The 23,809-nt window shown below is 38.0% G+C and overlaps 1 protein-coding gene and 1 long non-coding RNA gene across 2 annotated transcripts in view; one reads left to right on the forward strand and one right to left on the reverse strand.

The window, feature by feature from the left end:
- Positions 1–239: 239 nt before the first annotated feature.
- CTDP1 (CTD phosphatase subunit 1) overlaps positions 240–23,809 on the reverse strand; it is a 110,362-nt gene continuing 86,792 nt past the window's right edge. Inside the window, exon 13 of the mRNA XM_033069683.2 lies at positions 240–1,276. Coding sequence (XP_032925574.1) covers positions 1,135–1,276 — 142 coding nt within the window. The 3' untranslated portion in view covers positions 240–1,134. The remainder of the gene's footprint in view (positions 1,277–23,809) is intronic.
- Positions 8,445–15,690, forward strand: LOC117001388. Its single transcript, XR_004419040.1, has 3 exons — positions 8,445–10,059; positions 15,276–15,318; positions 15,469–15,690. It is a non-coding gene; the product is annotated as an uncharacterized LOC117001388 (long non-coding RNA).

The following is a 23,809-nucleotide window of genomic DNA, read 5'->3' on the forward strand; positions in this document are numbered from 1 at the left end:
CAAAGTTGCGAAATTTGCCGACTCCCGGGGGTGCGCCTTATAGTCCGGTGCGTCTTATGGTTGTGAAATTACTGTAATCTTCTAAGCCAGCGTTTCTCTTCCAGCTACCTGCCTGAATCTACAAATTTGCACCTGCTTTCAATATTTTTCATTACTTTCAGGCGGAATAAAGGAAAGATAACATAGAAAAGTGCCTTATGTTTGACGGAAGGAAATGAACAGGAAAGAGAAACAAAGCATACAAAATGAACCTTTATTAAATGAAAGAAAATCTGTTTTGTGGGTCAAATATGAAATAGAATATACAAAAACTTTACATCAGATCTCTTGTCAAAGAAATTATATTCTATCTAGACTGAAGTAGCACTTGTTCTTTCCAAGACAACACAAATGTGTGAATATGCATCTTGTGGCAGTACAGGACCACATAGTCTTGCTGTGCTGAATTTCTGCTTATAGAGAAGGAAAGTTAAAAATCTAAACAATGCCTCTAAAGAACCCAACTATTCAACAAAGTAACCTAAAAACATGAATGTCGACCACAATGTATTCTCTTACAAGCAAATGACAGGTGGGTCAAGTGCAGAGTTCACAAAGCTTGCATATCACATTCTCTGTTTCTATACAAATATAAATAGTTCTGTTTATTTCAAAAATCCTTTTATATTTGATAGCTTTATTTGTGGAAAAGGATGACCAGTTCCATCAGGTTCCTGCTGTACTACCCAGACAATTCCATCTCCTTCATCTCCTCCTCCGTTTTAAGACTGTAACCCATAAACCACAGCCTGTAATATTTTTAGAAACTTGATGTCTGTTTAATCACAAATCTTTGTACCACTGTCCCGTACATGAAGGTTCTGCAGCGCTCCTAACATGTCTTTGGCATAGCACACCATGTCCCATTTAATACTTTTTTTTTTTGCTTAAAAAAGTATATATTCCTTTAGTAAAACAACTTAAAAACATCTATTTCTGATTTTGTAAAATAACGTATCACATCTTGAGTTGCTTTGCAAAATATACACACACATTTTGGAAAAAAATTGAGTACTGACATAAGGGACTCATCTGAAGTCCGATCTGTTTATGGGAAGTAAAATATAATTACAAATTCTGTCTTCTGCATTAATCTCACATGAAGTCATTCAGTTCAGCTTCAAGTGCTGCTGCCATTTCATCTGCTTCAGAACTGCTTCCTTCCTCATCTTCGTTGCTGGATTCTTTACTGGATTCACTGGTAGCATCATCTTCATCCAGTTTGCGCTTGTGACCCCTGGAAGGACAGACAGAGACAAGGCCCATGAATGGAGGTGTCTCAGTGCTTACCGAGAGACTCATATTCAACAGGAGAAAAAGTGAGGCTAAAGGACTCATCTTTTTTCAGGCCTAGACAAAAAGTACAGCACTTGTTTTTACATGAACTAACAGTAGCCAGTTCACACAATTCATATTTTAATTGCTGTTATGTACTGTCAGCAGTAGGTGTAAAGAACAAAGTAGTGTTAATTTGTTTCTTCCATTCTTCTGAAGACCATATGAGACTGTTGGAAAATAATGAGTAGATTTACATTCCTCTTGCATCCCAAAAGAAAGAAGAAAGCCACTGTGTGAAAGAGATATTACTAAAATACAAATGTTATATGATTTTGAAATATTCAAGTTTCTGTTTTTTTTTAAATAAAAATAAAACTGTAACTGATTAACCAAATCTCACTGCACCAGCATCTACACTTTCATGTTTCCAAACTTTGGGGTCCCATCCTTCTCTTTTGTGTCTCTTTGGATTAGTACTGCCAGGCTGAACAACACATTTCTTCGCATCTCTGGAGAATGAACCAGTTTAAACAGGAAATTGATGTGCACCATACCCTGCTGAAAGAATCATGTTCCTGGCTCTGAAAGATCTCCAAGGAAAATCTAACGCTTCAACTGGGATGTAGCCATAAGCAAAAGAATTCGGATTTGTGGAATCCTAAAATCCCTTTTCCTTGCCAAAGGGAATTTTATATCAGACGTGTACTTCTGAGACAAAAATAAAGTTGAGATTTTTGCACTGCACAGAATTCATAATGACATGTAGAAACACCTTCAAAATCTTTCCGGATAATTATGTTCAAATTTCAAGCAGAAAAATACATGTAGAGGGGCAGGCATCTCTCAAATAACTTTCCTTGCTGGGTGGGGTTTCATTAAGAAGAGAATGCACCCACTTGCAGTCATGAAAAACTAATAAAATGATCTATCTATTTTAGCTAAAAGTAGTAATTTAACTGCTGTTAATCCTGTTACTTCTGAGAGCACAGAGAAAAGCATATAGCAAGAAAGAAAGAAAGAAAGAAAGACCTTTGATAAATACTGACATGAATTGTACACACCCAAAAGAAAAAAAAGGCAAAGACCAACAGCCAAACTTGTGAGCTTGTAAGCAATGCTGAAATTCAAACCAATTTTTGTTTATATGGACACTTTTATTGCTGTTTTCCAAGAAAGAGGAATTCTCATTAGCTCAGACAGCTTGGTTTGAGGACTGGTTGACTGATACCTGACCTGCCCTTTTCTCAGTTTTTCAGGGAGATGGGCAAGGTGCAAGGTGTGCTGGGAAGTCAGAAAGGGTGGGAAGTGAGCAGTACTATGTTCTACCTTCCCTTTCTGCTGCAGGTGTGGGACAAAATGAGAGACTGCTGCTGCTTTACAGATCACCTCCTCCCATTGATGTCAGATGGGTTTTGCTGTTCAGTGTAGGGTGGTAGAAATAACATTCCTGGGTGGCAAGGCTAAAAGCCTGGGATACACTCTGGGCTCTATATCCTCAACAAGGAAAAATAGGATGAAGTAAAAGCATTACCTGAATACTTTGCTACTGAAACTCAAATGTGGTGTGCTGAGGGAGTTTTAGGGCACTAAATGTAGCCTAATTCACAATAAAAACCAGTTTCTCAGGCATAACAGTGATTATTTTCACACAGCCTCTATTAGCATGCAGTTTGGACAAGGAAGCTCCTCTGCTTAAAATGCCCAGTTGGAAGAAATCTCAGCCCATTTTCATTAAAAGCCACACAAATGTATGGAGCCTTAGCAACGCTTGCTGACTTCGTGATGAATTCAGCCTTCAGAGCTACAGTGCTATTTCAGGCATTAATGACACTATTAGCAAAGGAAAGCTAATTGGGAATTAAACCTGAAAGCCTTACTCAGCAAAAGAAGAAACGAGCAGAGCATCTTTAACAAGTAGTGGGTAAGTATACAGGCAGTGCGAACTGAGAGATAAAGTCATGAAAGAAATCTATACCACAATGCTTACAGCTGAAAACATTTGTATTCATCTGTTTGTACTGTGGAATCTGATGGTATTTGCGCACTGAAAAATGAAATTAGCAATCCGACAGTTGTAATTTACACACATGAAACATGTACACACAACTACAGATACTGTATCAGAGGATATGTCAGGACAAGCAGGCTTTTAGAGCCAGCCCAAATACTGCAAGTTTACTAGGACATAAATCAATAGCACAGATCTCATAGAAAAGAAAAAAAAGGGCCTATGAAGAAATATAAGAAATAACAACTCACTGAAATAATACCTCACTGCCAGTTCATTGTTTCTTGAAAGTGCAGAGCAGTTAATTTACTAAATAATTACAGCAAAGACTAGCAAAATTATTGATTTATGCAAGAAAGTAACTTTTAAAATTTCAATGCACTTCACAGCAACTAGACTTTGGTGAGGGCAATCAACAAAATACAGGGATCTGAAATACTGTGACTAATTAATTAAAGAATGAAGTTCCAGCCTACAAAAAGTCTTTACAGAAACCTTAATGGATGCCTCTCCCATATTTCATCCCTCATTCGGTTGTATTAAACAGTATCTTTGGAAACCCAAAAGCATGACCATTATCTATTTTGCCAGTTCTTGTTATTTCAGCAAGGCTAGAATGACAGCTCTGTTCAATCTTGACATGAAACATTATGTAGGTAAGAAAAAAACATGTAAGAAACAAAAAAGAAAACACAGCTAAGTATTAGTTTTCTATAGAAAAAACAAAAAAAATCTCTCCTGAATGTTAGCATTTTTTAAATTACAATATAAAAATCTTTCAGTATTTGTGTACTGTAAACTGCAGCTTCATAGGTATTCAAAAAACATTTAAATGAATATTATGATATCAAATAAAAAGCTAACCCTGACAGAAATATGGAGGAAGAACATCAGGAGCACAGAACTGCATTTTTTCTTTGTTAATTCAGAAAAAAGTGGTAACATTCTGTTAATAATTTCTACCTTCAAAGAAAAAGCAGTATTATCCCCATGGCAGTGTATCTATAAAATAACAAACCATTTAGAATGTATATTTTCCTCACTGCTTTGTGCCCATTCTTTGTCACTTCCAGTTTCAGAGCTATAGTGCGTAGCACTTTTCAGTGGAGAACTTAAGCTCATACAGGATTCCTTCTTACCATTTGGAGAAAATGATTCAGCAGCATTGCAGGCTTCCATTAGCCTGATCTGCATTTTTGTAACAAATTTTGCTTGACTGCTTTTAAAAGCCAAACACGTCGATAATAACTGAGTATCTTTAACCTCACATATGAACAACTGCCAAAACACTGAATGCAGAACTTTAAATATCTGACAATTCTGTGAATAAACTTCTACAATCCAGATTTCCTTTTCCTTTACATTAAGTATTTTTTCCTTTGTAATACCAAGCATTAGGAGGGAAAGAGAAACTAAATTTCATGAAATCTAATCTATTTAAATGAATTGTCAAGAGATTTAAATAAACTACAAGTGTCATTCACAATGATATTAAAAATGAAAAGAAAAAACCACATTTGTAATTATATACATATAAAAGTAGTTTTTAAGAAAATTTCATATACAGAATCCTAATGAGAAACAGTGATATTCTGAATTGACAGGTTTAAAAAGTTGCAATAGCACAAGGTGTATGCCTATAAAAACAGCACAGAAAAATTTACTGAAAATAAAAATTTAGCTCTTGATCAGTTAAAATGACCACTAAAATGTGATTGCAATGTACAGGTTGACTGAAAACTGCATTCTTATGAACTCACTTTAAATTTAGTTCACTAGGAGAGCCATAGGGAACAAAGTGAAAGAAGTCCAGTATTTTTTGTTTCTATTATCTTAAGGCCTTAATTTATAAATGGCTGAAAATAATGTTGGAAAAAACACTCTTCTTAACTGAAAAGCAGATTGACTGTGGTTTGTTTTGCATCCCAATGGCACCCCTTTAAGAAATACAGTGCTACATTAAAATAGAAACATCTAATTAGCAAAGGAACTCAAAGGGCAACATAACCCTTGCTTTAAACAAAGCAAACTTAAATCTTTTCCAAACCTTATGTTAAACTCATAAATGAAAACTACAGAAAGTATTTAAATAGATGTTCACATATCCTTTAAACTCCAAATACCCACAATCCCCATCACTATTCTGACAATGAGTAAACCTCTAATTTTTTGCAAGTCGACCTGACTTTTTTCAATAGCTCCTAAAATCAGTACAATAATAGAGTCTGCAGACTAAACGTGTTTAGTCTTTTACAAGCAATCAGCTTACAGCATTGACATTATAAATTAGGACTTCAATTTGCTACCAAATACAGCCAAGTTTCTCTCTAATGAGAACACTCACACAGCAGCCATAAGTAGTTTGGAAGGCAAGGGTTTGGAAAGGGCATTTTGAAACTGCATGCTGCCTTCCAACATCATCACAGCCCTGCAACACAACCTACACTGCCCCTGGCACGCCTCTGAAGCTCCATGGGGAAGGTCTGTCCTGGTTTCCATACACACCTAGACCACAGCTTTCGGTAAACTCCTTTCACAATGGAAAGAAGGTGATGCGGCATTTGGTGATGCAACTAGAATTTGACTTCCTTCCATAGGAATTTGATTATAGGGACAACATATTCAGATAAACTAGTTCTCTGGCAATATTCTTCAGTTATTAAGAATCAGGGCTGGTTATCCAGTAAAACTCTTCCTCGACCCATTCTGAAGATGCCAGCCCAGTACTTGGCTAACAAGCTGTAGTGCCTTGAGCTCTGAGAACACACAAACTGAAAATCAATGTTGTGAGCATTAATATGTTACATGAGACAGACAGACAAGATGGTTAAATTTCCAGAGAGATGTTCCAAGTTTTGTGGTTATGTTTTTTTAACATGGGATACATGGCAATATCTTCAAGGTCCCTTCCAAGCCAAACCACTCTGCTTCTATGCCCTTTTATGTACACTTGATACAAGAGTGAGCAATTGTCCATAGCCTGCCTGTAACTCAGGTGTCTACCCTCTGGCAATTTCCCTCATACATCTGTGCAGGAACATTGTATTTTCTGTCCCCGTGCTCCCCCCTGGCACTAGCACAGTGCACTGCCAGGCACAGAGCCGTGGGAACAACAAATAGCCCCACCCCAGCACTACTGGCAAGCTGCAGAGTGCGTTTTCACTTGACGCTCCTGCTGGGACAAACAGGACACTATTTAGCGCCGCAGGAACAAATGCCAGACATCTCATATATCTCCTCAAGAACTCATCCAACGCTGTCTGCAGGATTACAGGATCATCCAGAAATCTAATATGCAGAAAAATGCACCGAGAATGTTCCTTGCACAGCCTCAGGGTGCAGAGAACCCCTGCAGTTGGAGGAACAGTGTGCTTTCAACACTCCTCACAAAAACCTCTCCCAGGCACCCACCAATTCCAACTGACATCTCCAAAGAGTATTTCAACTAACACAACAGTAAAGTGAGAGCTAATTAAATTTTTTACAGCCTCAGTGCCTTTCTGTTTTAAAATTTAGCACACCTGTGCACAAAAGCAATGGTGAGAAACTATTCTGGAAGCTTAAAACCATCCTACAACAGCTTTATAGGTAGTTCTCTGAACTAAACACTCAACGTATATCTAAATTGAGAGTATTTTAAGTCAGGAAGTCACAGAAAATGTAAAATAACACACCATAAGTAATTTCTGGATTTAACAAGGATAGTTTGTAAATTTTGCTTAAATTGTCTCATTGATGAGCCTGTGTTTTCCTAATATTCAGAGCAAGGGGAAAGTTAAGTAACAACTTACTTCCTCAAACTAATTTCTGTTATAGGAAGGCAGTAGTCTCAGAGACGAAGAATAATGTCCTCATTAGAGATCTAAATATGAGTCATTGTTTTAAAGAATGGTTGCATGCAATAAAAAATTAAGATGAAAAGTGGGCAAAAAACCTAAGATATATGGGCAATTTAGAAAATTCAAAACCATACATCAAAACAAGAAGTTGGAAAAGACGCATCATCTGATTTATCTGAGAAGTCAAACTGCCTTCATTTTTTCTTACAGGAGCTCAGTGTGCATGTGGAGGTACCCCTGTGCCAATATAATGGAGAACCAACGCCAGTTTGAAGACCCCCAGCACTGCAAAGTAATGCTTGGAGTCCTGATTGGATTTGCCAGCATTACTCAGAAAGCACTGAGAGCACTCTTCAATGTGCATTATTTGGCTTCTTAAACTGTTAAGATGAAATTTCGCTGATAACACATTGACTTTGCTAACCAAGGAGACTGGAAGTATATGGCAGCTTTTAAAATTAGATATCCATAGATTATCTTAATCTGTCTATTATGGACTGCACCAAGTTATACTGAAAGATGATTTTGTCAAAGCCTTCAACTCTGATTTTTACTTGTTTTAAATAAATAATTGAGATCAAATTGCAAATAACTAAACCAAACATCCTTCCAGGATGTTCATTCACTGCTTTGCTCACAAGAATATTAATTAAGAATATTTCTGCTTCATCACAAAATATTGAAAATAAGATAAAACACATCATTGACTCTCTATGGATACTGGCAGTACTGTCATCTCCACTGAGGCACAAAAAACAGACCTCAAATCCCTTTAAAATGTTGTGTTCTATGGGCCAAAATAAACCCGCACTTTCCACACAGGTGTATCCTTTCATGAAATGCACTAGCTCACTCCTGCCAAAAATGGTCAGACTTTCATCCTCCTCACACTGCCATGTGATTTATCTGGATAATCCCCCAGTTTATTGACTCTGCTCACAGTCTGGTAAGCCAGCTGTCCACCATCTCTGTAGTCACGTTCCAGTGAGCACTTCCTGCACAACAGTTGGGGAACTGGAGCTGTTACAAGGCTGAGGGTTACACCGTGGTACCTGGGACTGAGATTGCTTCATCTAGCAACAGGTTGCAAGATTTGTTCCCTGTATCAAACATCTTCCTGAAATATTATATTTCTCTACTACTTATTTCTTTATCCCAATGGCAAGACATGTTATTATCACTCCTCACTTCTTCCTTCCCCAAATTCCTAGCCCTAACAACTTAGATTTTTCTTTTACTTATTTATTGAAATTGTACAAAATAAATATTTTTTCATGCATTAAAACAGGTTTTGGAAGACTGTTTTGAAGACACAACTGCATTATGATACAAAGCTGCAGAGAACCTAGAAAATAATTTATCAGCATTAGAAAGTCAACACTTGACTTTGAACAGTTCATTTTTCTACAGGATGTTTTAGAAAAGCTAGTAAGTTAGAAAAAAAAATGACATCAAGGCAGGAGGTCACTTCTTGGTAAAATAGATTTTCAAAAATTTGTTAGAAATTGATTTAGAAACTGCTAGGTTTCCATTAGAAACAGAGCAAAGTAGTGTCAAGGCTTGGTTTACAAGTAAGAAAAATCTGAGTTGAGGTTTTAAAAATATCTGCCAGAACCTTACGTGAATTTTACAGCAGTTTTATAAAGTTAGCATAAATTATAATATACAGCATAAAAATACATGCAATACATTTGAAATAGAATGCCACCCATCTTTCTTTTACTGGGCAATTCCAACAAACTCCCTAAAAAGTGGGTCTGCATTCATTAAATTTGGATCTCTACAATACTGGGTCAGCAAGCATCACAAATTCATCTGGATCAAAAGGCATGTGCCAACCCCCAGCCTATGCCAAACGGAATCACACTGTTGAGAATTCCCCGTACCTGTTGTTTTCACACCAGCTATGATGTGACAAACGACCCAGTGCAGCAGATCACAGCTCTCCTGCCTCACAGTCTTGATCCCCTCTACAGTCTGCTCTACAATTTTTCTGTCGATATTTCTGGAATAAATGTGAACTAGCAAAGGCAGTTTATACTTGATCTGTACTTTCTGGTGCAAAGCTGCAATTTTTATGATGGTGCTGTCCAAAACCCAGGTTCAAGGTATTATTCAGCTGCAGTCTCCTCCATACCACTAATGAAGAAGGCAGCTGAAGGAGAAGCAGCTCATTATCTTTTATCAGTTCAGAGTAAAAGGCAGATACTGAACCTGTGTCCTGGAGAGTTAATTTTCTTTCCAATAGCCAGTACAGTGTGATGTTTTGAATTCAGTATGAGGCTGATGTTGATAACATCCAGATGGCTCAGTTGTTGCTCTGCAGTGCTTGCTCTGAGGCAGGGGCTTTTCAGGTTCCCATGCTCTGCCAGTGAGGAGCTGCACAAGGACTTGGGTGGGAGCATGACCAGGACAGCTGACTCAAACTGGCCAAAGGGATATTCTGGGCCACAGAATATCATGTGCAGTATTGAAACTGGGGGGTCATTGGACAGGAGAGACTGATTGCTGCTGAGGGAGAAGCAGCAAGCTGGTGATCAGTTGTATCGTGCATCACTTGTTTCCCTAAGAGTAATTAAACCTAACTCCTTCTCATTACAATTATTATGATGCTATTACAATATTTTATTTTGCTTCAATTATTAAACTGTTCTTATCTTAAGCCATAGGTTTACTTTCTTCCTGGTTCTCCGCCACAGCTGACCTCACTCAGATACCCTGGCTCCTTCTCAGCCTGCACAGGTAATCCTCAGGGGCGAGGGGGAAGCCTGGCCACCTACCAAGATCTTGCAGGCAGTTCTGGCCCCACTGCTCAGATGCTGTTTGTTCACCCTTGCTAACATCTGGGACACTAAAAACTACCATTCAGTGGTCTGAAGCAAACGGCAACCTCAGGTGAGATATGCATTTTTTTGTTAATCTGCAAGCTTTACATGTTCTCTACCTAGCAGGAACATCCTTCGCAAGAACATTTACTGTGATGGGTTTGTCTGATGGGTTATTTCACTGCAACTGGCAAAACATACGCTGTCACGTATTCAATTGTGTTTTCCAGTAAATATTTACTGGGATAGCGAAAAGCGCACTCAAGCCACAGTGGTAGTGTGAGAAACAGCAAAAAGAGGCTCTGAACAGGAGCCATTTCCCTCATCCAACACGGACCTCTTCTGTGCAATGCAGTGGAAATATGCTCGGTCACACAGTAAAGGACATGTTTGCTGCTGTGACATCCACTGTGGTGTGGGGAATTAAAACATCTCTATTTTGCTTTCCAGCTGCATGGCTGACAACAATGCAGGGACAGAGCTCCACAACTGGCTTGATACAACAGTCTTCTGAAGCAAGTTCAAGTTTTCTGAAATATCTTTGTTCTTTCCAATTGAAGAACCTATTAGGAGTTCAAGTGATTAATAAACTACTTGGAAATGGGAATATCTACCCATTTTGATTCCTAGATTTCCCCCCTCCATTAAGAAGCAGCACTGCTTCTCTTCTAGCAACATTTTTAGCGCACACTTCAAGCTGGCATTTTAATTGAGGATATACACTGCTGTTTAGCAGCCATTAAAGACTTGCAGGGATCAAGATAAATGCACATTAGTTATTATGTGGAATTTAAAGTACTTTTAGAATTCATTAGGGAAACTCGAGCTATTTTTCTTGATCGGAACAATGTTGCCTTACAGTATTCCTACTAATGTCCTAGGTCTCAACACAATGAAGGATTAAAAACCTTCACTGACAGTTCTTAATGTAATTCTTGGTTTCCTTATTCTCAAGAGATATTTAGATAGCCATATATCTTACTAAGGAAAAACATAAGTTGTTTAATAGCTCATAAATTTCGTTGAAGCATTCAGCCTGACTGAGGAAAAAATGCTGCCCAAATTACCTGAGGGACAACCCCCTGCTATACTTCAGTTCCCAGTACAGCTCTCTCACCACCACGCAAACCAAAGCTGTATGTTATGGGTTTGCCTCACCCTGAACTTCTGCTTTACATCTCTCTTATCCCACACCATTAGCCACAGATGCAAAACAACATTAATATCTATGGACTGCTGGAATGGGCTAGTGGTGCTGGGAGTCATAAGTCCATAAATACTCACACAGTGCTAGGGGAACTGTTATGTGAGTGAAAGCAGGTTACTGGAACCTGATGTTGTTAATTACTCCTGTGCAGGAACAGAAATACATCCAAAACAATCTGATGCTCTAGTTTCTTACCAGAAGTCAGATTCCATCAGAGGAAGGAACTGTCCCCTCTGTGTGTCGTAAGTGCTCTGAAGACAGAATGGTTTTCCCACTCCTCCCTTTTTGAGTGAACACTAGGAGCTCAAGCTTTTAAATTCACTCAGGGTTCTAGTTCTTGCCGTGGCAACCACATGAACCAAGCTGGGGGCTGCTCATTCTTCAAGGTGGAAGACCATTAAGCAGATCAAGTCAGTAACTCCCACATACTTTTCCCATTATCCTAGTTTACTGCAGCCTTCATTTCTTCAAACTTAAATTATGCTTTTGGGATTTTTTTGGATCAAGGAATACCTAAATGAAGTGTTTCACACAACAGCATCTCTCGCTGCTGGGCTAAAGGAACCAGCATCAGGTAGCTGCCCTTTGTGCATTGTTCTGAGAACTCTTCACTCCCACAACCTAGAAGCTCAATGGGTAGCATTACATTATCAAGAGTTCTCCTTGTCTGGAAGCTTTTCATACAGGATCAGACAGCTCCTAGTACCCTGGGTTAGGGTTAGACTGCAATGTCATCAACACAAGCTCTCTTCCTTCTTCCCCGCAAGCACATAATTCTGCTGTAGGCTCCCAGAACTTGTCCAGGGCTATTCTGACTCCCAGGTAGTTAATCCATACACTTTTTATCAACTTCGATCTCGGCAATACAGACTTTACAGATCACTTAACTGTGATATACTAATTAATGCTAACAAAACATTCTTTATTCTGAGACAAACTCATTGCTACTGCACAAGCGCAAGAAAAACAGAGCTAGATGAAAAGACAAACATGTTGACCTAATTTCTTCTCACTCATCTTGATCACTGCTTAAGCCTAGGTTTGGGGGTCCTGGAAGGGTGCCAGGATCGTCCCTGCCACATATGGCCTCTACTCCAAGCTGAAGTGTTGTTTTTCATTGCTTTGTACTTCTTCTTCAGCTGGCCTCACAGTTAAACAAGAATCCTCTGCTAGAAAGCACATCTCTTTTCTCTGTTCTTTCTCTCTGATTATGTGAATGCCTCTCATCATTTTTCAGCCCTCACTCGTCCCAGAATGATTGTAACAAATGATTTCTAAAGTCTGCTTCTACAAAAATCCAGCTCTTGTAGACTGGTGCTTCTGCAGATATATTACTGAAAATTATTTTCCCTCAGGCTCTAGTCACTTCATTGTCCCAGGATGGAAGCTATTAGTTAATGGCTCTGCAGTGATAAAAGGCAACGACTGCAGAAAGACTTCTATTTCAAATACATTGACGCATTAGTGAGAAATCAATTACATTACTTCACTCAGAACTCTTAAGTTATAGACAGTCATTGAATTATTATAGACAGCAAAAGTTAGAACAGGGAAATGTAAGAATAACAGCAATTCCTGTACATACTTTAGCATTTATTAGTACATTTAAGGAGACAAGGAGAACAAGGCAAGTACTTTCTGCTTGATGACCTATACTGATTCCAAACTTTTGCTTTCATCCCTAGAAAAAATGGCAACTTAGATTCCCAAGTTCATTTTGCAGATACCAGTACAATCCTATTGAAAAGCACAAGTGAAACCTATTTAGTCTTAAAGTGAATTGAGAAAAATGAGGATATATTTTAACTGCATTTTCTAATACTTGTAAAATGCTAGTAACATACAGACTCTTAACTGCTTGTGTATCCTTCCCCTGAGGTACTAGAACTGTTAGAACTTACCACTGTGTAGACTTGCACAGTTAGTGGTACTGAAACAGGTACACTGAAATACTACATGGTATTGAAATAGGAAAACCCATGACCAATAAATGGTACTGGTAACTTAAATCAAAAACATACTAAGACAAACTAGCTTTCAAAACTTACACTGAAAGCAGTAAAGAGAACTTTACGCTATTTTTCAGTTTTCCAAAGATGCTTCTTTTCCTGATCTCAATTGCACAATTGATATATTAATTAACAGGTATAACCACAATATCGGTGAAAGCCAAGTAATAGCTGCACATGCAGACACAAACGGACTGAATAATATTGTATTATTGCATCTGAACAACTTCTAGGTATTTTCACAGTAAAAGAAGCTAAAAGACAGACGTTCATTCTAATCACATTGTATTTCGGAGCATTTTCAAGCTTCCCATCTGATGTGGTCTAACACAAACACAAGTATTATAATCCACCACTTTGTAAGAAAAGTAGTCTTGTGCAGTCTGTATATATTTGGCAATTTACATACTGGGAAGGGAAACATGAAGATATCACAGAATTATGTTACAATATCTCACACAAGTTCAAAGCACCACTCTTCAGCTTTTTGATGAACAATGAAAAAATCTTTCTAGAACTATAACAACTTACATTATTCTTCACATAAAACTTAATAGATTTAGGTGACAGTTTGGAGAACACCTCATTCGTACCACCAAATGCTAGAGAAACTTGCCAAAAGAAGCAACATCATACCCATAGAGAAGGAGGTCTGGAAAAAATCTCTTAAAAAAAGGAAAGAAGGTTAAAAAATTCAACTGCTTTTTATATTTGATAGGCCAGATGTGAAAAAAACCTTATGTTTTGTGGATATAAATGTTACTGTTACCATTTATTCAAGTTGTTTAGGAACACCGTACAAGAAAATAGCTCAGATATTCTTTCCAAAAAGCCTCATCCTAGGAGAAATCAGCAAAAGTAATTCAGTCCTACTGAACTTCAGCTATTGCACCTACTTTGTAAGACTTGGGGAAAAACTCCAGGTATTTGTGATAATATTGCTGTTTACAAGGACACAATGAGCTCCACTGACCAGACAACAAGTCAGCAGCACACTGGATGTATTCCATTCTGCTGCTGCAGCTTTGAGCAGAGCCAGCTCTCTTTGGACAGCTGACATGGACATAATAGGCATACCTACAACTTTGGTCATTTTAGGACTGTGGGAAAGGCCCACCTATACCTTAAAGATGCCTTGAGATCAACCCACGCTCTCACAGTGCACATTAATTCTGTGCCAAGGTTTGCTTGGTTGGACCTGAGAACTTTTAGACTGTGCAGTTCACTTTCTAAAAGCCTTTAGGAGAATAAGAATCTCCATTTTAAAAAAAGGAAAAAAAAACCCTGCAATGGAAATTTAGTAGCTTGACACTTTGAGCAAACATGCACAAGCTGTGCATTTGCTCCTTGTAGGAAATACAGAGAAATACAAGACCAAGACTGAAGTCTCATGATCGAAATGTGAACCAGCACTTTGGTTAATTTTAGCTGCAGTTAATAGTCTAGATGTGTGAAAGTTCACACTCTCAGTTCTTGCCTGTGATTTTTTTTTCCTTATCCAGTTAATGATCTGAGGCTTTCCAAAATGCCTGTTCTCTTTAACAGATATTATATTAGACCTTTGCAGTAACTCCAAGTATTTCAGAACGTGTCAGAAGCAGCAATGAAGTGAACAATGTCCTTCTGTGATTCTTCCTGAAGCAAACTTTGCATCTATCATTTGTGCTTAGTGTATCAATGATGTAAATTTGTCTTAGGAGTCTTGGAACAAGAACCTTCTTCTTCAGTAGTTGAATCAGCACACTTTTGCTTCTCTATGCATTTTATACATTTTTGAATATGCAACACACCTAGTTAGACCTGTATCTTCTCAGTAGTCTTTCAGTGATTTTGCAGCAAACGAAGATTGAACCAGTTGAGTATCTCAGCATTCCCACGCACAGTGCAATCCCTTTCTCCTTTCTTTGCACATGAATAACTTCAACACAGGAAAACTATTTTGTCAAAAAAAAAATTCAGGATACATCTCTGACAAATAGAAAGAGGAAAGCCTTTCATGTAAGAATACAGTAAGAAGAGAAACAGCTATAAATATACAGAAGAATTAAAATTGCTTATCTGTTTTTACAGGAATTGTAAGCCTAGTGCAGTAACTGGAAAACTGGAATTTCAGGTAATTATACCACATCTGGGAAGCTTTACTGAAGAACTATTCCAACACATCTTTGTTGAAGTCTCAACCCCAAGTGTGAAAGTTTGAGTGTCAGGTGTCAAAGATCAGCTCTGGAATAATTAATATCTCATGCAATCTCTTTCATTACAGAACAGTAACTGACACCAGAAGAACAAGAGGAAGATGTTGCTCCCCCGTTAAGTTCTAACTACAACAACCCTCATGTTGGAATCCTCAGTGTCTTGCAAAAGAGAGCTTAAGTTTCTTAATGCAAATTCTGGACAACAAAAGCAGCTCCTTTTCATCTGCTCATCATACTAAAGTATTTTCTAATACTAGAAAGTTAGGCTAGTACTTTTTCCATGCTGTCACTCTGGAAATATTGTTATCCATGTTATATAACTGCAAATTTTTAGTTTTTTTTAAACAAAAGGGGATTTGAGAGAAAAAGCACTATGCAGTTCTGATGTTTGTATCTCTCTGAAAACTAGCTTATAAGTTTCCTGCTTCCCACAGGATTAAGAGTATGCTTATGTGAAGGAGAAAAATGTACAAATACGAGTAGTAGTTAGCTCCATGTGTGTGGTAGTTTTGCATCTGCAACATTACCTTCTTATTTTCATTTAAAAACATATTTCTTCCTTTAAAACTGTTTGGAAAAACCTGAGATAGCTTAAGGGGGAAAAAATAAAATATACTTTGAATTTATCAGTGCTTTCTCACATTGGTTCCTCTCTAGTGACTCTTTTTGCTGCTTTGCTTTTGAAGATTAGGGAAATCAACACATTTTTCCCATTTGTCAAATAAATCCTAAGTAACTTCATCTGAAACATGATGTTATTCTTCAGTAGGCACAAATGTGCAATAGGGAAAGGTAATCTCTTTTAAGTATTCTGTGAGGAATCTATGAAGGATTACTTATACCTTTAATTTCCCTCACAGAATCACACAACTTTTAAAGAAACCTAAGGCTACAGGCTGTCAACACTGTTGTTTAAGCTGTTAAATGCCACCATCAAGAATGAGAGTAAAGAAAACAAAAGCAATGCATGTTTCCCAAATGGAGTTGCAAGCACAAAGCTTGCTTAATCACACCCCATATCTTTCTTAAATCTCCTGATTTTAATAATTTTCATAATATTTTTCTAAAGCATTAGATAGGCACACAAAAAATATACAACACTATATTCCAGATAAGCAAATGAAATGTGTTTTAATAAGAATACACAGTAATTTTCCTATAAGATTCACTGATGAGTCTTCAGGGCAAAACTACCCAGGCTGAACTGCAGAGATCTTTCCATTGCACACAGGCTTATCCCTCAGAACTGATGCCTAGGTTTTGGGGAGAATTGTCCATTTCCATCCCCTTTTCAATTTTTATAAATAATTGTCTAAGGCAAAAAGCTACGACTATTTATATCATTAAAAGCTGATCGCTTTATATCAACATATGTAACTTTCAGTATGAAAACTATTGCTTTTAAAATGCTTTATCTTCAACACATATACAAGACAGCAATCACATAAAATTTCTTCTTACAGAGATTGTAATTTGGATTTTTTTTGCTAGTGGAACACAGCTTTTTGTCCCTGCTGCCCAAGAAATTATGAGTTTCAATCTCTGTCTTACCATATTTTATGATCCCCAGATAGGAATGACAATCAAGATATACATAAATATACACATATGCAGTAAGAACTTTGATTTCTGAAAGGAAGCCATCTGAAGTGTGTAATAGACTTGACAGTCTCCTTTTAAAATCAAGATAGGGTTTTATCAATTGCCTTCTAGAAACCTTAAGATTATTTAAAAGCTTTTATGTAACGGAAACAGATGACAACTTTCTTAAGCCTAAGGAAAAGAAGAAGACAGATGATGTTTAAGAGAGTGATGAGAGAAGAGATGATGTTGAATAAGCATTCAAGGGAGTATAAAAGCCTCAGCCAGCCCATGGGAATTATTCATTCACGTTTTTATTTATAGAAAGATACTATGGCATATTCATTTAGAAGAGTGGCTTTAGATAATGGGAAGTCTAACCAATTATAGAGCTGTAAAACACTACCAGCAGGAGTAACTGACAGAATATCTAAGACAGGCACTCCTCTACCTAAACTCTTAAGACATTCAAATAGCGTGATTCAGAAACTTCTCTTCCTTCAGACTGGGTGCCACTGAACGACATACCTAAAATAAAATGCAGTCATCCCATTACCCCTGCAAGGGTTTTACCAGTCACAGAAAGGGTGTACCACAGCATCAAGAAACTCCAGTGATGACTTGGTACCACAAATACCTTGTACCATAACGTATGTGGTGCTTTACATCCAAAACACCTAATTTTGTTTTATGAGAGCAGATTTCTGTCTCTATTGTTTTTAGGATTTGATTTTGCTGGGTTATTTTTCCTCTGATCCCCCAGAACTATCCAGTTCCTTACATCAAGACATCATCCCTGACACTTTACATCACTTCTATTAGTTTCCCTAAAATTTCTACCTTCCTTAATTAAAATTCTCCATCATCCTCACAAGAAAAATCGGTAAAAGTTGAAAAGAGATGAGATGGAGAAGGGTTCCCCCGCATACAAGAACTGCGGAGTGTTTTGCTGGAAAAAAAGATGTTCCTGGGATAAGCAATGTAAATGTCATAGCTATTACACTCTAATATTCATCTTATATCTGTGCTCAAAGCTCCAGCATCACCTTAAAGCTCATATATTTCCCTTTACGAACAGTAAAGGAGGTTAAATCCATGAAGAGCTGGAAGAAGAACTTCACAAACATAGGCAATGAGAACAGTTTGAGGGGTTATTTTTAATATAAGATTTAGCAATGCTAAAACTTTGCAGGAGGTGACAGCAATTTTCAAAGCTGCTTTAATTGGTACAGTGAAAGAAAACTTCCAAGGCTTATAAAAGTTTGTCATTGTTGCTGAGCTCTTTGGGAATGTGAGCCTTTCTACTGAGGAGAACACAGCATTTCTCCTTCTTTCTTCCATACTTTGATGCAAAGTGTCCATAGTATCTAGAGAAAGTGATTTTTATTTGGAACAGCTTTTAATAACAGGCTATGTATCAAATATTTTTACAGAAAACTATCCTTACAAAAAATACTCCTTAGGTTTTACACCTGTACAAAACAGGGGCAACACGACTTTGTGGGGAGGATCATTTCCCTCTCTTTCGTCCCAGTGAGATACACAAAGATCAGATCAGTATCACAGGATAAATGGGGTTATTCCTGACAACAGAAAACTCACATTATTTGAGCATTATCAGGTGCAACATGAGCACATTGCAAGAGACCGCAAGCAAAAAAATTTAGACACACTGATAGAAGCTAGACCTTTGCAAGACCCAGATTTATGTACTACAACTCAACAGAATGTTCCCATATGGGTGTGAAAGCAGCAGAATAATGGTAAACACACTCAAAAGAAGCCCTTCAGAGATAGCACACTGGAAACATCCTATATGTAGTCAGTTCTGGTGGGTTCATAAGCTATTCAAAAGAACTTGCTGGTCAGGAAGTTGTGCTGCTTGGAGGTGCTGGACCTGAATTTGTACAAACTCAGCTCCAGCATTTCAGTGTCCATTGGTATGTATCCAGCACTCAGTTATATTGCTCAGATATTTACTCCATGGTTCTCTACTCCTTCAGTGCACAGTATGGCCTCAGCCTTCCTGTCACAGCACTGCACAGTGCTGATCCCAAGCAACAGGGAAGCCAGTGAGGATAGCTGCTCTGCTGGATCTCAGGTATGAATGAGGCAGAGGCTTGGGGGTGGGAAGGCTGAAGCCAGCCTTAGCTGCAATGACCATGAGATGCTGATGTTGTCAAAGACAACAGGAAGGTCTTGTACCATAAGTGTGAAATGGAAAAATCAGAGCCTGCTGCTGAACAGGGCAAGGAATCCGGTGACATGGACATGGAAAAGGCTGAGGTAATAGTGCCTCCTTTGACTCAGTCTTTCTTTACTAGCAAGATAAATCTTCAGGGGCCAGAGAAGATGGTGAAAGACTCCAGCAAGGAAGAGGATCAGCACTGGGAAGGACACCTAAGCAAATGGGTCGCACCTGACTCCATGGTTCCTGATGAGACACACACACCCACGTGTGCCAAGGGAGATGGGTGATGTCATTGTGAGGCCACTCTCAATCTTTAGAGATTATGGTGGTTCAGAGATGTGCCTGATGATTGGAGCAATGCAAATGTCACTCCTACCTTTAAAATGAGCTGGACTGAGGGAAGGTCAGCCTCACTTCAGCCTCTGGGAAGGCTGAAAGAACAACTGATCCAGGAAACCATTGCTAGTCATGTGAAAGACAAGGTGATCAGTAGTGCTAAATATGGGTTCATCAAGGGGAAACTGACTGACCAACCTGATACACTCCTACAATGAAATGACTGGCTTGGTAAATGAGGGAAAAGCAGAGAATACTTCACTAAGGCCTTTGGCTCTGTGTCTCAAGATCCTCAGACACACTTGCTGTAGGAGTGGAGTATAGATCTAATGAACATGTACAAAATCCTGAATGGATAGTGTAAAGAAAATGAAGCCAGGTTCTTCTCAGTGGTGTCCAGTGAAAGAGAAACCAGGCACAAACTGAAATATAAACGCTCCCTCTAAACATCAGGGAACAGTTTCTCGCTGTGATAGTGATTAAGCACTGGCATGGGTTATCCAGAGAGGCTGTTGAGGCTTTATCCTTGGAGATACTAAAAACATCTCCTTGCCTCTCCAGCTCTTTTGAGAACTCCTGTCTTACACAAGTATTTCAGGCTTCTCAAACACCAGAGAAGTCATCAAACACTGGAAACTTTATGATCCTGTGAAAAACCTGATGCAGAACAATGCTAGATGATGCTTGCAGAGATACGAAATTATTCATCTTTGTTATGGAAGCAGCTACCAGTGCTGAGCACCTGGGCATCCATCTGAGGGCCAGAAGAACTTGAGGAGACGTCCAGCACTTCATTACTCTTGCCTGTTCTCCCCATCTTTCACCCAAATATATTCCAAAACTTCTAGAAAAATCCCAGCAGCATGCTGGTCCTGCCTCTACCACCACAGCACTAGGACACACAGATGAGCAGACTTGCTATAATGAGATCTACTTTTCCCGTAATTTTCATTCTCTGTTGCTTCAAACCCAATCAACTGCTTCCCAGGTGCAGCTGTGGTAGTGATAATCAATCATTGCATTCTCCAGTTTTACATACTGATCCATTAGCTCTCAGAGAAAAAAGGACCACAGCCAAACAAACCCAGGCTATACATTATAAAGACAAGATATTAAGTGATCTATCTCTGCAAATCTGCTGAAAATCTGAATTCCTTCTCCCTGGACAACAAGAAAACAGTGGAAAAAACAGAACATAGGAACAGTTTTCTGTGGCTGGAAGAGCTCGCACAACGTCATCTTTCTCATTATGAATTTGGGAAGAGGGTTCCTTGCAAAATTCCGCAAAAATTCTCAGGGGCTACTCAAGGTTTCCGGAAAAAAACAATAGAATCCCAGAGGCTTGGTTTCTACAACTTTCTTCAGTTCATCTGAATGTATCTGATTTTGTGCCTACATTTCTGTATGTGGATAAAACACAGTTTCAAGCAAGAAGACACCACATGACCATTGAAAACACTAAGATTATGGTAATTAATGACTAAGACTCTACTGAGAACAGAGTGAATGCATGAATCATATACAATTTTCTGATTTTCTCAATGCAGCGGCAGCTCATGTATCTAAAGCTGAAGATGGTACAAATTGCCTGTTAGGCTCTTCCCTGAGTGTGTAAGAAAATGTTTGTATGCATTACAGATAATTAAGCTGTTGGCCTGCTTGCTTTCCTAGGTAAGTATCCTAAGCAGAGGAAAGGACTTTTAATTATTTCAGCTTTTCACTTCTAAGTCTTGCAGGTTGCAAATGCAATTTATATATGTAGCCAAGAGAAGACCTTCCAACACAAATTGTAATTTTTCAGTGTAACTGGATGACAGTAGAGTATTACAGACAACATTATGGGAGTAAAACTAACTGTAAAATTGCAGAGAAGACTTCTCTGAAAAAAACTGGAGGCAAAACTGCAATGACATCTTTCCCCTATATACTGAGTATTCAAATTCCTTTTCTCAAGTACTTTTCTTGACAACTGGATGCGCACTGTTTACCAACAAGACTAAGCAGCAGCCAGAAACACAACTGCTATTTAGTCTGAAACTTAAATGAAGCTGTAGTAGGCATATTTTCGGTAAGAGCTTGAAACTTTGGGCCATTAAAATCATTAACAAGCTTGAAGATATGAATGACTCATCTACTTAAGTGCTTTCATATAGAAACTGAGCCATGTATTCATTTGCTTATACAGCTCTTTTTACCATTTATCAGTGTCATGCTTACAGTAATTTAACCACTTGAAAATTTAAAATAGCGTACTGCGATGTCCCAACATTTAAATGATCAAGAAATAACTGCTAAATTGTGTTCACTGTCTAGATATATGAATATCAAAAGAGATTAAAAAAAGGAATCCAACTCTGTAAGCATATAAAAGTTTAAACAGAATAATTCCAGTGACTTTATTACTTTTGTCCTGTTGACACTGTATGCACTGAGACAGTACATTTGGCATTCATACAAGTGGGTCTTACAGTTGATTAAGGCAGAAATAGGGTTTTAATCTGAGCTCTCAGTTCATTCTCTGGATTGAAGGTGCATTAGTGGCTGGCCCACAGCAAGCTCTTGGAGTGAAACCCCAGCTTACATTGACCTAAAGGAAATAAGAGTCCTGAGATCCCTTTGGGAGCCACGCCAAAGCATTGCTTCAAAAGCACACTCCTCACCTGGGTTAAAACACTAATGGAGTTACACAACCTCCAAGAACCAAGGGCACCCTCACTACCATTTGCTCCTTGGCTGAGTACTTACTTTGCGTACAGAAACGCCTTAATTTCTCACAACTGCTTTCAAACATTTGCCAATAAATGTCCTACAGTTTGCTCTCTGATTTAACCCTGAGGAAACCTGAAATAAATAATATATCAATTTATTTTGTGCTTTTGCTAATTGTTTCCTGAGCAGCTAGAGTAGTTCAAACGATACTTGATGATTTAAAAGCTTTTAGACCTGTCCACATTAATTTTTCTATATGAGATCATAAAGCTCAATTTATTTAAATGAAGAATAAAATAAAAAGGTCCTCTACCACAGCAGAAGAAAACTAAACACAAAATCTAAAAGTGAAGGACACACAGACCAGACGTGGATGTTTAAGATAGCAATGGAAAGATTAACTTCTCATTAAAAACCTAACAAATTGATACAGATTTTATCTCAAAAATCCCACATGGGAACAGTCCACAGTGCAGAATACCAAATGAAGAATAAAAATATTTTTCACCAATTCCAAGGTTTTTTTACATGTATTTGAGAACTCCATTCAATTTTTCCAAAAAGCAGTGTCAACCTCCCTTTCTAACAGCATTCCCTCTTGCAACAGATCTCCCAGATACCCTTTTGTAGAAATTAATTATTTTTTGTTTTAAATAGAAATGTAATATTTTCCTAAACTATCAATTTAGCTGGGCATGTCAGCCATTTTTCTCCTCTCTACTATAAAATAAAATCGTGTATTGAAAATAGCACCACACATTTATACTCCTTAGAATACACCTACCTACGATTAATTTCCAGCATCTTTCTATCCTACTGGATTTACAAGGGTGTAGAATATCCCTCTACATCTTCACCTTCTCCTGACATCAAGGCCACAAAAACATGAAAGAACTCTCATGAATGCATTTTTCAACCCAATTATTTCCGTATGATTTAAAGTTGGTCTTCCAGGCTTAACATGCTCAAAGCTTTGGAGAGGGCGGAAAAAACATAAGCTCTAGCTTTACAGGGCATTCATTATATCAGAATGGAGACTCAACCAAATTTAATATTGAGAAAAAACTTGAAAATTCCATTTTTAGCATAGAGAAACCTACAGAGACCTTTCCATCAAGTAAAGACTTCCTAGGAAGATTATACAGAACAAAGCAGAGCAATTTTGGTATAATCCTTTCACGGTAATGAAATTCTGAATCCTATGTAAAAAGCTATTTAAGAAGCACCCAACAACATACATCTGAGCAAACTCCTGCAATGCATCCAAGAAAGACATATTAGCCAGTTCAGACACAGTAAGCAAGCAGAATGTTACTGCCATTTTGTAAATGACATTATTTCAAATATTGGGTATAAAAGAATCAGATGATTCAATCTTAAATTCAAAAAGATTCCTTGAAATGTTAAGTAAGTAAATATTAAGTGAAGTAACTTTGAAACACAATGGAACATATTTAAAATCTTAAATGACCTGAAATGTAGACCTAAAGAGAGAATCCCTTGTGACTTTGACCAAATCTGTGTGTTCATTGTACTCCTTTCTGCTCAGAGAAGAAAAAACCCCTAGAACAAAAGCAAACTTTAAACAGAAG

This window comes from Catharus ustulatus, chromosome 1, assembly GCF_009819885.2.
Source record: "Catharus ustulatus isolate bCatUst1 chromosome 1, bCatUst1.pri.v2, whole genome shotgun sequence".
In the NCBI taxonomy this organism is placed as follows: domain Eukaryota; kingdom Metazoa; phylum Chordata; class Aves; order Passeriformes; family Turdidae; genus Catharus; species Catharus ustulatus.